Source organism: Peromyscus leucopus, chromosome 4, assembly GCF_004664715.2.
Source record: "Peromyscus leucopus breed LL Stock chromosome 4, UCI_PerLeu_2.1, whole genome shotgun sequence".
Classification (NCBI taxonomy): Eukaryota; Metazoa; Chordata; class Mammalia; order Rodentia; family Cricetidae; genus Peromyscus; species Peromyscus leucopus.
The window spans coordinates 107,435,811-107,449,788 of record NC_051066.1 but is presented as its reverse complement, the minus strand read 5'-3'; the positions used below and the strand labels follow the sequence as shown (position 1 = coordinate 107,449,788).

Sequence of the window (13,978 nt, the reverse complement as noted above, 5' to 3'; positions counted from 1 at the left end):
TAGGTTAGACAGAATTTTAAGAATTTATCTTGATGACTTAGAAAAATACATTTGTTTCTTGCTCTGATTTGGGTAGTACACGATCATAAAACATAAGTCTCTTTAAAAGAAAAAAAAAAAAAACAGAAGTCCACAGATGCCCCTGTGGTAAGTTTCAGGAAGTCCTCTGGGTAACAGTCAGGGTATCTTCAACAGCTCAAGGAGTGCACCAACAGCTCCAAAATAACCCTGAAAAAAAATGATAGACCACAAGTCAGATCATTTTTAAAATTATTTCTAAATACGTATGGGAAGTGTGCATGTGAGTACAGGTGCACAGAAACCAGAGGCGTCAGGTCCCCTGGAGCTAGAGTTAGTTAGACAGTTGTGAGCCACCCACCATTGGTGCAGAGAATGAAATTTAGGTCCTGTGTAAGAGCAGTGTGTACTGTCAGCCCGAGCCATCCCTCCAACCGCATGAGGTCATTTTTAACTCCCACAAGTATAATTACTATATTAAGTAAAGCTAGCATGTCCCTTTGACACCTGACCCATTTGGTCTCTGAGCACAGAGCACATGCAGTCTGGAGAGCCCTAAGGAACGCCCTTCAGGGAGGGCTGGATACTGGAAATGCCCAACAAGAAGAGTGGGCACTGCGGCAGCTGAGAGGAGCAAAGCTCAGATCTGGCAAGGATTTTGTTCTGGTTAGTTTTTTGAGCAGTGCTATCCCTGGGTGGGTAGGTGGTCCTGGGTTCCATAGAAAGCAGGCTGAGCAAGCATGAGGAGCGCCAGTACGCAGCAGCCTCCATGCCCTCTGCATCAGCTCCTGCCTCCAAGTTCCCACCTAGTTTGAGTCCCTGCCTTGGCTTCCCTCAAGGGATTGTTACCAGGGATATGTAAGCCAAATAAAACTTTCCTTCCCAAGCTGCTTTCGGTTACAGTGTTTATCACAGCAATAAAACCCTAATGAAGACAGATGGTGGCTGTCTGTCCTGGGGCAAAGGCTTGTCCATTTCCAACAGCCAAAGACTGAAGGAGAGAAAAGACACTTAGGCTTAATCCCAGAGGCTGAAAGTCTGAATGGTCTGAAAGGGAGGGGGAAGTGGAAAGAGTGCAAATCTGCCTGGACAGGAGGGCATCAGGGTGGAAGGTGAGTTCAATAACCTGGTCTACAGAGTTTCAGACCAGCCCCACTACTTAGGGAGACCAAGTTCAAAAAATAAAAATTAAAAAAAAAAGAAGGCACATGCCCTACTGTCTCCAGCAGTAAGGAGTGGGCTCAGACAGGAACCTGAAACAAAACCAAAAAACAAAGGACAAAAAATATTAAATGAGACAAAACGCTCAACAACAGAAAGCGAATGGCAGCAGGAATCGGAAGAGTCACACAAAGGACAGACTGCATCAGTCTCCAAGCAGGAGGTCAGACATTAAAGAGTTGTCAGAACAAACAACTGAATTGGGCTGTGGCTCAGTGGCAGGCCATCAGGCCAGAACATAAAGCTAGGGTTAAATCCCCAAAACAACAACAAAAACGGAAAGAGAAACAGGAAAATCCTCAAGTCCTGGTGGTGGATTCTAAAGAACACATTAAATATTATACCTAAAAAGGTCCCTGTCTCTCTATTTCTCAGTCTTTAAAAAAGGAGGAAGGCAACAAACTGTAGGAGTCACTTAACCAAGTGGGGACAGACTCAGCAACGGTCAGGATCCCATCACTCCAAACCCAAGGGACGCTCAGTGCTATGTGATGCAGGTTCTAAGTAAGTAGGTTCCCTGTGTCTGAGATTTATTTTATAATGAAATAACAAAGTAACAAATTAAAGAAAGACAGACAACACAACCAAGTTCTATGACGCTGAGTTCCACGGAAAACACAAGACCTACTACTGAGTAAAGAAAAAGGTCCTGGAACTCACTGTGTCTGGAACTCACTGTGTAGACCAGGCTGGCCTTGAACTCACAGAGATCCATCTGGCTCTGCCTCCCGAGTGCTGGGATTAAAGGTGTGTGCCACTACTGCCCACCTTGCAGAGTGCTAGAGAGGTATCCAGAAATCCACAGATACCTCCATAATAGACTTCTGGCAATGGTCGAGAGTGTGCCTGAGCTGACCTACTCTGGTGATCAGATTGCCGAACACCCTGTCATGATAGAACTCTCATCCAGTGACTGATGGAAGTAGATGCAGAGATCCACGGCTAAACCCAGGTGGAGCTCCAGAAGTCCAACCGGTGAGAGAGAGGAGGGATTATGAGCAAGAGATATTGAGACCATGATTGGAAAAAACACAGGGACAAATAGCCAAACTAGTGGAAACACATGAACTGTGAACCAATGACTGAGGAGCCCCCATGGAACTGGACCAGGCCCTCTGGATAAGTGAGACACATGGATTAGCTTGAACTATTTGGGAGGCCCCCCAAGCAGTGGGACCAGGACCTGTCCTTGGTACATGAGCTGGCTTTTTGGAACCTAGGGCCTATGCAGGGACACTTTGCTCAGCCTTGGTGCAGGGAGGAGGGGACTAGACCTGCCTCAACTGAATGTACCAGGCTGGGCTGACCCCCCCCCCAGGGGAGACCTTGCCTTGAAGGAGGTGGGAATGGGGGTGGATTGGGGGGGAAGGTTGGGGGGTGGGAGGAGGGAGGACAGGGGAATCTGTGACTGATAATGTAAAATTAAATTAAGTATAAAATAAAAATATTTTTTTAAAAAGAAAGAATAAAAAAGAAAAAGGTCACAGTAGGCTATTCAGCACTTGGGAAATTATTAAGTAAGAAAGGGGAGGCTTGAGAAGAAGCACACCACACCTCCACAACTGCTGAAGCAACCGCTGTGTCCTGTCAGGAGGGTACACAAGTGTCCCAGGACCCAGAGGGGCTGAAATCATGAAGGACAGGGATCAACATGCAAGTCCGAAGCCTGACTGTAAGCAAAGATGCCAAGAACAAACGGCCCAAGCTGGTGGAAGGGACAATGAGCAGGCAGCAAGAACAGCAGAACAGAATCCCGTGAAGGTGTGGCTACAGGCTGAATCCCCTTATCCAAAGGGCTTGGGACCAGACACGGTTCTGGTTGGGAATCTTCCAGACTTTAAAGTAGCTGCATAGACTTACTTGTGTACCACATCTAATCAAAAAACCCTCAAAGTTTCAAATTTGCTGCCCAGAGATTGTTTAGCCTGGAGGGGATATTATCCTATGAAACTAATTTCCATGTTTTACCTAGCAAAAGGTTCAACCTTTTGGTAGAAATTGTACAAGAGATAAATTACACTAAGATAAAACAAACTTTTTTTTGAGACAGAGTTTTTCTGTGTAACAGCTCTAGCTATCCTGGAACTCACTACAGAGACATAGTCTCAAAGTATAGACTAGGTTGCCCTTGAACTTGCAATGATTCCTGCCTCCTTTCCTGAGTGCTGAGATTACAGTCATGTGCTACTGTGCTCGGCATTTTTAATTCATAAAGTTATTATATTAGTAAATTGGTACTAATTGCTGTTAAGTTTCTTACAGTTTATAATCCTTCCCATATTCCTATTTCTATGATACTTGACCTATTTTATTTTGCTTTACATTAGAATAAAAACTGTTAGCTGGGCAGTGGTAGCACACCTTTAACCCCAGCACTTGGGAGGCAGAGGCAGGCGGATTTCTGTAAGCAAGTTTTAAAATAACTTTAGAACTTTTATCAAGCCATAAAACATTTAAATATGCACATATTAAAATCTCACTAATGTGCCGGGTGGTGGTGGCGCACGCCTTTAGTCCCAGCACTTGGGAGGCAGAGGCAGGCGGATCTCTGTGAGTTCGAGGCCAGCCTGGGCTACCAAGTGAGTTCCAGGAAAGGCGCAAAGCTACATAGAGAAACCCTGTCTCGAAAAACCAAAAAAAAAAAAAAAAAAAAAAATCTCACTAATGTTTGTGGTCACATTACTATCTAAGCTCCAACAACACATGAACTAAAACAACTACCAACCCACCACAGGGAGGAAGAGAAGCACCCATCCAGGGCTGCTGTCCAGCTGTCCCCAAACAGGGAAGAAGAGGCAGAGAGGCACTTCCCAAGACTGAGTTCATGTTGAACACCCCAACTCCTTTCCATCCTGGTTTCTAACCGTCTGTGTGTCATGTCTGTTGTTGTTGTTGTTTTTCTTGTTTTGTTTTGGTTCTGTTTTCAAGACAGGGTTTCTCTGCATAGCCCTGGCTGTCCTGGAACTCTGTAGAACAGGCAGGTCTTGAACTCAAGAGATTCACCTGCTCTGCCTCCCAAGAGTACTGGAATTAAAGGTGTGTGCCACCCGGCCTGGCCAGTGTTACATTCTCATTATAGTGTGGTTCCAGTGTGGAATGCTTTTATTATCATCTGTTCACTTCTAGAATATACATACATATGTAAATGATACTTGACATTTAAGAAAAAATGTCATGAAAAAGCAGAACAGAACAGATGGCTTGTTTAGTGCATTAGCAACACAGGGCAATGTCCATCAGTATCACCTTCCTTTGGCCTAAGGGTATAGCTGAATGACAAAACCCTTGCCTACCTAGTACAAAGCCCTGGGTCTTACCTGACACCACCAAAAAAAAAAAAAAATTTTTTTTTTTCTCTTTTAAAACCACTTAAACTGCTCATGCCCGTAATCTCAGCACTGGGAGGCAGCAGTTAGGGAGACTGTAAAAGTTCAAACCAGCCTGATTTATATAGCAAGTTCCAGGACATCCATGGCTACATAGGAAGGCCCTGTTTCAAACAACAACAAAAAAATTGCTTAAACTTAAACTAGCTGAACACCTACCTCATTACATTTGGTAAGAAATAATTTTCAGAAACAACAGTAAAAGCCCAAGACCACTGCACAGTTAGACTACAGTCCTTGTATTGATGAGAAAGTCCCTGGAAACAAGTCACTCACCTCATGCTCTGAAAACAGTGCTTTCAGCTGCCCCTTAGACCAGTAATCCAGAGCATATGCCAGAAGCCGCATGGCGATTGTGTTGACTCTCAGGAAATTGCCGACAAACACGACCTGGTTAATGTTCTGAGCACAGAAAGGTGGCAGTGAGTTCACACTCTGACTTCTGTTCTCTCATAAAGCTCCACCCAGCAGCATCATATAGTTCTCAGAGCAACTTGACTGGATCCAATTCAATCCAACTGGTTCCTATCTAATGAGATTTGATATTCGGACAATTCTGGGCCCACCCCAAGCTTGCCCCACCGAATGATTACGAAAAAGACTGTGTTAAATGTGATAAACAAGGAAAATGTAACAGCAAGCTGAAGAAAATGAGTAGAAGCCGATGACTGATTCTGTCCACCTGATTAGATTATAGACACCCTAGGGCATAGTGAGCACAACTCTAAGTTTGTGAAGGCACTCTGAGGGGAGAAAGCCAGCTGAGCAGCAGTATTTCCTCTCTCCCTCTCAGTCCTGGTCCATCCACTTGTGATCAAGAGCCTCACATTCACACTGCCACAAATACAAGCAATTCCTATGGCCATGCCTTCCCCACCATGAGTAAATTTTCTTCCCCTAAGTTGCTCCTGCCAGGATTTGGTTTCAGCAACATGAAAAGGACACCAAGGGCTGGGGAAACAGAGAAGGTGCTTATTCTACAAGCGTGAGGGAGGGCCTACACAGCATCTACATGAAAAGCCAGACTGGCTGCACATGCCTGTAACCACAGCACCAGGGTCCAAGACAGTGGAACCTGAGAGCTCAGTCTATTTCAGGGCAGTAGATGTAGAAAGATAAAGGAAGACATGCAGAGTCCTGCTCTGGTCTCCATGTACACAAGCATGGGTATGCACATCTGCACATTCACATATATAAGCAGAAAGCGAGAGAGACACAGAGAGACAGACAGACAGACAAGAGGAGAAAAGAGGAAAAAACAAAGAGAAAAGAGGGAGAGAAAAAAAGGAAGAATATCTGTTTTCTAGAGAAAATGAAACAGAAAAGCAATACAGAAAATTGGTACCAATGGGCCAGTGAAATGGCGTATCAGGTAAAAAAATGCTTACCTCAAAGCCTAATGACATGGGTTCAATCCCAGAACCCACATAAAACTAGACCAGATCTGTGGTATTGATTTTATTAATAAGAATTTTTAAGATTCATGCTACACAGAACCAATTCCACAAGTTGCCCTCTAGCATCCACAAGCATGCCATCACACACGGGCACTCCACCCCACATATACAATAATAATTATATTTTAAAAGAAATTGGTACCAAGAAATGAGGCCATTATTGTAATAACACTGTGGTACACAGGCCTTCTAGACCACTGGAGGGATGTAGAGGAGTCTGGAACCTGAATCACCCAAGAGATGTAAAAAATGGGCAATTTCAAAGAAAGGAGCATGAATCCAGGTAAAATGACTCTAATTGTTAAAGAGATTATTACCATTACAGAGAAACCAGGGATAGTGCACTAAGACAACAGAAAGGTACTCTGAGGTTAAAACCCCACCTTCAAAAGCTCCAGGGCACAACGGTGCAAACTTATTTGAAAAACTTTCATTTAAAAGATGAATGCCTGAACAAGGCCTCCAAGGGCTGCCCAAGACAGTGTTTTCCTAGGTTTCAGCCATCCAGCCACTCAGAGACTTCTGTCACTATTAGAGATGAGGCACAGCTACATCTAGAGCTGAAGGCAGGAGGCAGCAGGGTTCCATATAGTACTGTTTTGCAGGCATCACCATCAGAGTTGGGTTGGTAAAATGGCTCAGTGGTAAGAACACTTGCCTGATAAGCTGAGTTTGATTCACCATGTTGGAAGGATAGAATCAATTCCCAAAAGCTATCCTCTGATTTTACACAACCTTTGACGTGCAAGCGCACACACGCACACACACACACACACAAGTAAACAAACAAACAAACAAACAAAAGTTTTTGGGACAATCTAAGAGTTATGAGGTCACTGAAGTTTGCACCACGGCCCCAGAAAGCTAATGAGGCCAAGCAATGTGGGACTGGGTTGAATTCCCTCCCTACAAGGAGGCTCCAAGAGGTGACTATGTGAAACAGTTAGGTGAAGTCTAAGTTGCAATGTAGACTCAAAAATACTGGAGATGCCAGGAACATGGGATATTTGCCAAGGAAAACTAGATTCCATGTGAAGGCAGCTCAAGAGAGAAACTACAACCGCCGCCACCATAGCTGGAAGAGAATTCTGAAAGCCTGCAGAAGCCTAAATGATGCCATCAGGAGCCCGGTGCTGGGCACGGAGCTGCAAAGGTTGAAATTTATCCTGTTCTGTTACATAGTCCAATATTTCCCTGCTATGCGCCTGTATCTCCACTATAGAATGGAAATGTTTATTCTGCCTCATTATACTGGAAACTGTACTCTACATTTTGATTTGATAGAACCTCACCATTATGAGGGAAGTCTCAGAACCAACTTTGTTCTGCTTTGTTTCTGAGACAGATTCCCATTATGTAGCCTCAGCTGGCCTGGAAATCACACTGTAGACCAGCCATCTGCCTACCTACCTCTGCCACCTGAGTACTAGGATTAAAGGCATGGTTCTCCACGCCCAGCTTCAGAACCAAGCTGCCGTACTCAAGTAAATAAGGCCTTATTCATGCAAGCAACTCTGAGTAAATGCAGTGGGCCACAAACAACAACAATTAAAAAAAAGACATGTGGTAGATGGGGGATATGGGGAAAAGAAGGGAGGGGTTCTGAGGAAGACAAAATTGTTGACAATAAGGAGCATATGTAATGTGAAAGGAAGACTCTGCTGACACTCAGATGAACATGAGAGGAAAAAAAGACATTAAGGGTAAGGGGTGGAATGTTAGATTTAAAGTGAGGTGCTTGGGCGACAAGTTGACAAGGGATAACCTCCAAATGGGCAATACTAATTGTCAGCATTAACTGGAGTAGGAAGCATTAGTGAGGCACACCTTTGGTCTACAAGGGCATTTCCAGAGGACTAATTAAGAAAAGACTTGCCTTGAGTGTGGGCAACACCATCCTATAGACTGAAACGTCAGCTGAAGCAGCCTTCGTCTGTCTCCTGGCATACCCAGATGTAAATGAGCAGCCCCACTCCACACAGGTCACCCCTACAACCACGCCTTCCCTACCAGACAGACTCTCAATCTGGGAGCCAACATCAATCCTGCTCCTAAGGTACTTTGGTCAGGTATCTGGTCAAGAAGAAAATAACTAACCCCAAAGAGGGCTTGACACAGAGAAGCAAATTATGCAAGGTATGTGACAGCTAATAACAGTTCAGCTTCAACTGTGAACCAAGGAAGCAAAGTCTCAGAGCTGTCTAACAGAAATTCCACCCTTACATTCAGTAAAGCTGTCCAGCCATCAATGCTAAAGATTCACAAAAGGGACATCCCTGTGCAAAGCTCCTCAGCAATCTCTACCAGGATCCATAAGTATAATCACAATGCAGGATGATCAGAACAGTCACCCCCAAGTCAGCCCTGGATCAAGAATGAAACAACCAAAGAACAAGTTCAAACTTCAAAATACTTACCAGTCACCACTTCCAAAAAAACCAAAGGCCCAGCTCTATTTGAATAATTTATGACAAAATAAGAATCTGATCAAATATACAGCCGTGACCGAGGCAGGTAGCTTAGTCAGTAGAGTGTTTGCCATGCAAGTGTGAGGAGCTGAGTTGAGTTCCCCAGAATCCACCTAAGAAAGCAGGGGCAATGGCAAGTTTATAATCCCAGCACTAGGGAGGCAGAGACAGTCAGATCCCAAGGACTCACTGGCCAGACACCCTAGGCTAATTAACAAGTTTCAACCTTGTCTCAAAAATTAAGGTGAGCCAGTCATAGTAGCACACAACTTTAATCCCAGCACTAGGGAGGCAGAGGCAGCCAGATCTAGAGACAGCCTGGTCTTGATAGCCAGTTAAAAACAAAACAAAACAAACAAAAACCATGGTGGACAGAACCTGAGGAACACCCTAAGTTGTCCTCTGACCTTCACACTTGCACAAATACACACATGCACTTACATACACAAAATTCAGCTACAAACCATAATTTCAGGTTAAAAACATAATGTATGCACATCAACTAAAACTTTTAAAATACTTAAGCACGCCGGGCGTTGGTGGCGCATGCCTTTAATCCCAGCACTCGGGAGGCAGAGCCGGGCGGATCTCTGTGAGTTCGAGGCCAGCCTGGGCTACCAAGTGAGTAGAAAAAAAAAAAAAAAAAAAAAAAAAAAAAAAAAAAAAAAAAAAAAAAAAAAAAAAAAAAAAGTGAGTTCCAGGAAAGGCGCAAAGCTACACAGAGAAACCCTGTCTCGAAAAAAAAAAAAAAAAAAAAAAAAAAAAAAAAATACTTAAGCACAAGAAAAAGTACGTGATAAAAGGAAAAAATAATGTTACTCAAATGAAGTATTTTTTAAAATCTGGTATATAGTATCTTCTAAATTAAAATTTAGGCAAATCCTTTGGGCCTCGAAGTCTCCTTTTAAGGTACATGTCTATATTATTTGAAGAGTAACTTTAAACCAAAGTGTGTCAACAGGGACAAGCCATAACGCTGCACCAACTGGATCCTAGATACTCCTTCCTAAGGGCAGCCCATTCTTGGTTCTTTCATAGCCCTGTACAATGCTGCTTGACCTGAATGCTACAAGGCAGCACTGTAAAGAAGCTGAAAGCACGAAGACAGCTCTGCTGAGGTGGAGGGAACCAAGGTGGGCCTTCCTCTGACCGCTCAGTCTTCTCCCAGCGTCAGTGGCTTCCTGTGAATTCCTTTCCACACCTCAACAGCACCCAATAAACACAGCATCTAGATTCAGCATTGTTACCCATGATTCATTGCATCCCCCAGCTCAACTCTGGCCTCCTTTCTGAACCCCTTCTACTTTTTCCTCAGAAGCCATTTGCTCCTAGCAGTAAAGAGCACTCCTCTTCAAGAAGAGAAAAGATGGGGGGCGGGGGTGTCAATGAAGATGAATCTGTTCCTCAAGAGTGTAAAGTTTATATTTAAAGTCTTCCCCATGTAACTACATTTGGGCACTACTGTAAGAAGACAGACACTGTGTAAGGCTGAGGGGGGACGCATTTAGGAAAGTCAACATTTCCCCTTAGAGTAACAGAACAATCTCATGTTCCCTTACTTCATTAAGGGCACACATTCTTGCTATGGAGCCAATGTTGTTGGTGATGGTGATCAAAGTTGCTCTGGCAAGGTCCTCCTTACTGGCAGACTCTCTCTTCTCCTTGCTCATCATGTTTCCAAAACTGTGGTAGAGGAAAAAAAAATTCATTGCTGAAACAAAGGCAACACAGTCCAAGAGAACTTCAATGTTACGTTACTGTGACAAAATGACTTTACAATAAGCCTTTCCATTTTTTATTACAGAATGATAGAAGCATCTACTGAAGAGAGCTCAGCTTCAAACAAAAGTCCACAAAGCGCTCTAAATGAACAGGTAACATGCCCTGTCTTCTACTGAAATCCAACTTTAGTACCAGATAGTTTACTATCCGAGCAGCATCCTGCAGATCCACTGAGAAGCAACACTACCTGATCTGCCACTAGACTTCCATCCAGGAAGACCTCTCTTATCGGCAGGTCATCCCTACTGTGCAACTGTTCCACTTAGATAGTCCAGTCACATCTATCATAGAAACTTCATTTTATCAGCACACAGTACAAAATAGCTGAGTCCCACAGTGAGCTACTGAAGTTCCAGGCTGCCCTAGAAGGTAAATAAAAAGCTTCAAATTTATTGACCAGCAGAAGTGCTACATTAGTAACTGTGACCCAAACCCAAGAATAAAAAAGTGATGAACTGTGATCAAACGCTACAAACAAAACAGAATTTACATGATTTACTCAGCAAATACTTGCACATGAATGCTTTTTCTATTATTAAAACCCAAGTGCCCTTCTGTGCATGAAAACTTACACCTCTAATACCAGCACTTAAGAGGCAGAGGCAAGTTAGATCTCTAAGAGTTCAAGGCCAGTCAGGGTTACATAGTGAGACCTATCTCAAAAACAAAACGACACACATGTGCTCTAACACAAAAACAAAAATTACATCCCCAAGGGGGCTAGAAAAATGGCCCAATGGTTAGGAGCACTGGCTGTCCTTCCAGAGGACCAATTCCCAGAACCCACATGTCAGCTCATAACCATCTGTCAGTCTCTAACTTCTGTCCCAGGGAATCTGATGCCTTCTTCCGGTCTCTGTGAGTACCTGGAACGCTCATGGTGTACAGACATACATTCAGGCAAAATACTCATACACAAAAAAGTAGTTATTTTAAAAAATTACAACAAACAAAATTAAGCAGGTCCCAAGCTGAGCATAGTAGCACAGGCCAGCATCTCAGCACCAGAGAGACCAAGGCAGACCTGACCTTCACAGTGAAATCCTGATTCAAAAACAGCAAGAGGAAGAGGAGGAAGAAAAGACTTCCATATTCTGCAGAGAATTTAAAAAACAAAAACAAAGCCCACCAAACCCTAAAGTGTGTACTTTTTTTTTTAAAGATTTATTTATTAATTATGCATGCAATGTTCTGCCTGCATGTATGTCTGCAGGCCAGAAGAGGGCACCAGATCTCATTACAGATGCTTGTGAGCCACCATGTGGTTGCTGGAAATCGAAACTCAGGACCTATGGAAGAGCAGTCAGTGCTCTTAACCTCTAAGCCATCTCTCCAGCCCATCTACAGAGAATTAAAGAGAAATATACTTAACAAAAGAAACAGAATGCTTGTGTACTGAAATCTTTTGCAGTTGAAAGACAACCGCCACCTAAATAAATGGAAAGAAGCCCATCTTCTTGAACGAAAGACTTTACAGTGTTAAGTTGGCAATACTTAGGTCTACAGAGATAGCTCAGTGGTTAAGAGCACTTGCTCTTGCAAAGACCCAGGTTCAATTCCAAGCACCCATACATGGCTCACGATGGTATGTATTTCCAGATTGATATCCTCTTCTGACCTTCATGACCACCATACATACCCTGGGTACATATACATACATCCAAGAGAAACACACATATAAAATTTTAAAATAATAATTAAAAATAAAAGTTGGCAATACTCCTGAAACAGGTAAATAGATTCAACACTGTTCCTATCACTGTCTTCTTTGCAGACATTGTCAAGTTGATCCTAAAATTCATATAGGAAGTCAAAGAATTCAAAATAATCTTGGAAAGGAAGAACAAGTTAGAGGGTTGTGTCCTGTATGTTTACCACTTCTCCCTTAAAAACTTAGTACAAGGCTGCAGACATAAACAAGGGAATGTGGCACTGTTCTAAAGACAAATGTACAGAATAGAAGGAAGTTAAAAATCCAGAAATAAACTGAAACATCCAGAGTCAACTGATTGTGACAAAGGACTCCAAAGAATAGGGAAAGAACAGTCTTCAGCAGATGGGTCAGCTAGAACAAGAGAAAAATACCATGCAAAAGAGACTATGGAGCTCTATCATGTACCATACAGAAAAGCTAACACAGAATGGGTCATAGACATAAATGCCAAAGCCCAAACTATAAAACTCTTAGAAGCTGATCTTTACAATCTTGGATGAGGCAAATGACACTAAAAAAAAAAAAAAAAAAGCACAAGAGATAAATAAGTAAGAGGCTTCTGGCAGGGTTTGATAGCACTCACCTATAATCCCAGCACTCCGGGGGCAAAAGCAAGAAAAGGAATAAAAATCTGAGGCCAGCCAGGACCACACATTGAAACTCAGTCTCAAAAAAACAAAATGAAGGCTGTAAGTGTAGCCTCAACTGGTAGAGTGTTTACCTAGCATGAATGGGGCCCTACACATGATCCCTAGCACTAAATAATCTGGATGTATTGGCACAGACCTGTAATCCCAGTACACAGTAGGTAGAGGCAAAAAGCCAGGACATAACTAGGTCAAGGCCAGTCTGAGATACGGGAGACCTTGCCCGCCTCCCTTACCCCCCACCCCAAATAAACGTTAGGTATGTACTGCAAACACCATCAAGGAAGTGAAAAGAAAAAAGGGGGAGGGGTGTATCAATTATACGTGTGTGTATATATATATCTGTATATATGTGTATGTTATATGTGTACACACACACACACACACACACAAAGAACTTTTATCTATAACATGTAAAGAATACTTGAAGCTCAGCCAGTCAATTGTGGCAAAGCAGAGGCAGGCAGATCTCTGTGACTTTGAGGCCAACCTGGTCTACAATACAAAGTAAGTTCAAGGACAGCCAGGACTCAAAAACAAAAAACAAACAAAAAATTCTTGAAGCTCAATAAACAGAAAAAATAATTTTAATTAGCAAAAGGCTTCAACAGACATATTCCTTAAATGATAAACAGAAAAACAAAACTCAAGATTACAATGAGCCGCAGCCTGGTGGCATATCCCTGTTATTTCCAACAGTCAGGAAGCTGATACAGAGAGGATTACCAATTCAAGGCCACTCTGGCCTCTGCAGAGGGGAGACATAGCTCCACCAGAGGAAGGAAAAGCAAAGGCCCAGACATAGAGATGAATGGAAAATTCAGGGAGTAGATGAGAGACATTAGGAGAAAACTGAAGGAAGCCACAGTGGAGGGACTGTCTGTGTATCCTTTTGTGGGAGTCCTCTACTCTCAATGACCATCAGGATGAATTCTGCTTATGTATGACTTCTGCTATTTTTCCAGGCAACTGACACTGGGATGGATTCCCATGGTTCTCTTTTTCCTTATACCTTGCCGCTATGCCAGCTTCGAACCACAGGCTGCCTTTGTGCCCAGTGTCAATAATACAGTTTTAACCATCTGCATAGGGAAAATGAAATTACTAAAGTAGTTTATAAAAAGGGGTGGGTGGGGGCGAGTCCTAAATAAAAAGACAAAAATGTAGAATAAATTAATCTCTCTTAAGATGCTGGGGATGTAAAATGGTATGGTCACATTGGATAGTCTAGTAGTTCCCTCAAAAGACTAAGGTTACCATGCAGCATACCAATTTCAATTCTAGG

The 13,978-nt window shown here is 43.0% G+C and overlaps 1 protein-coding gene across 3 annotated transcripts in view; it reads right to left on the bottom strand.

The window, feature by feature from the left end:
• The window catches only part of Pank2 (pantothenate kinase 2), a 36,187-nt gene continuing 22,209 nt past the window's right edge, over positions 1-13,978 (bottom strand). For all 3 annotated transcript variants that reach the window (XM_037205230.1, XM_028878602.2, XM_028878603.2), the window contains 3 exons: positions 10,110-10,233; positions 4,902-5,027; positions 1-228 (listed from right to left, as the gene is read on the bottom strand). In XM_037205230.1, coding sequence (XP_037061125.1) covers positions 178-228; positions 4,902-5,027; positions 10,110-10,233 — 301 coding nt within the window. In that variant the 3' untranslated portion in view covers positions 1-177. The remainder of the gene's footprint in view (positions 229-4,901; positions 5,028-10,109; positions 10,234-13,978) is intronic.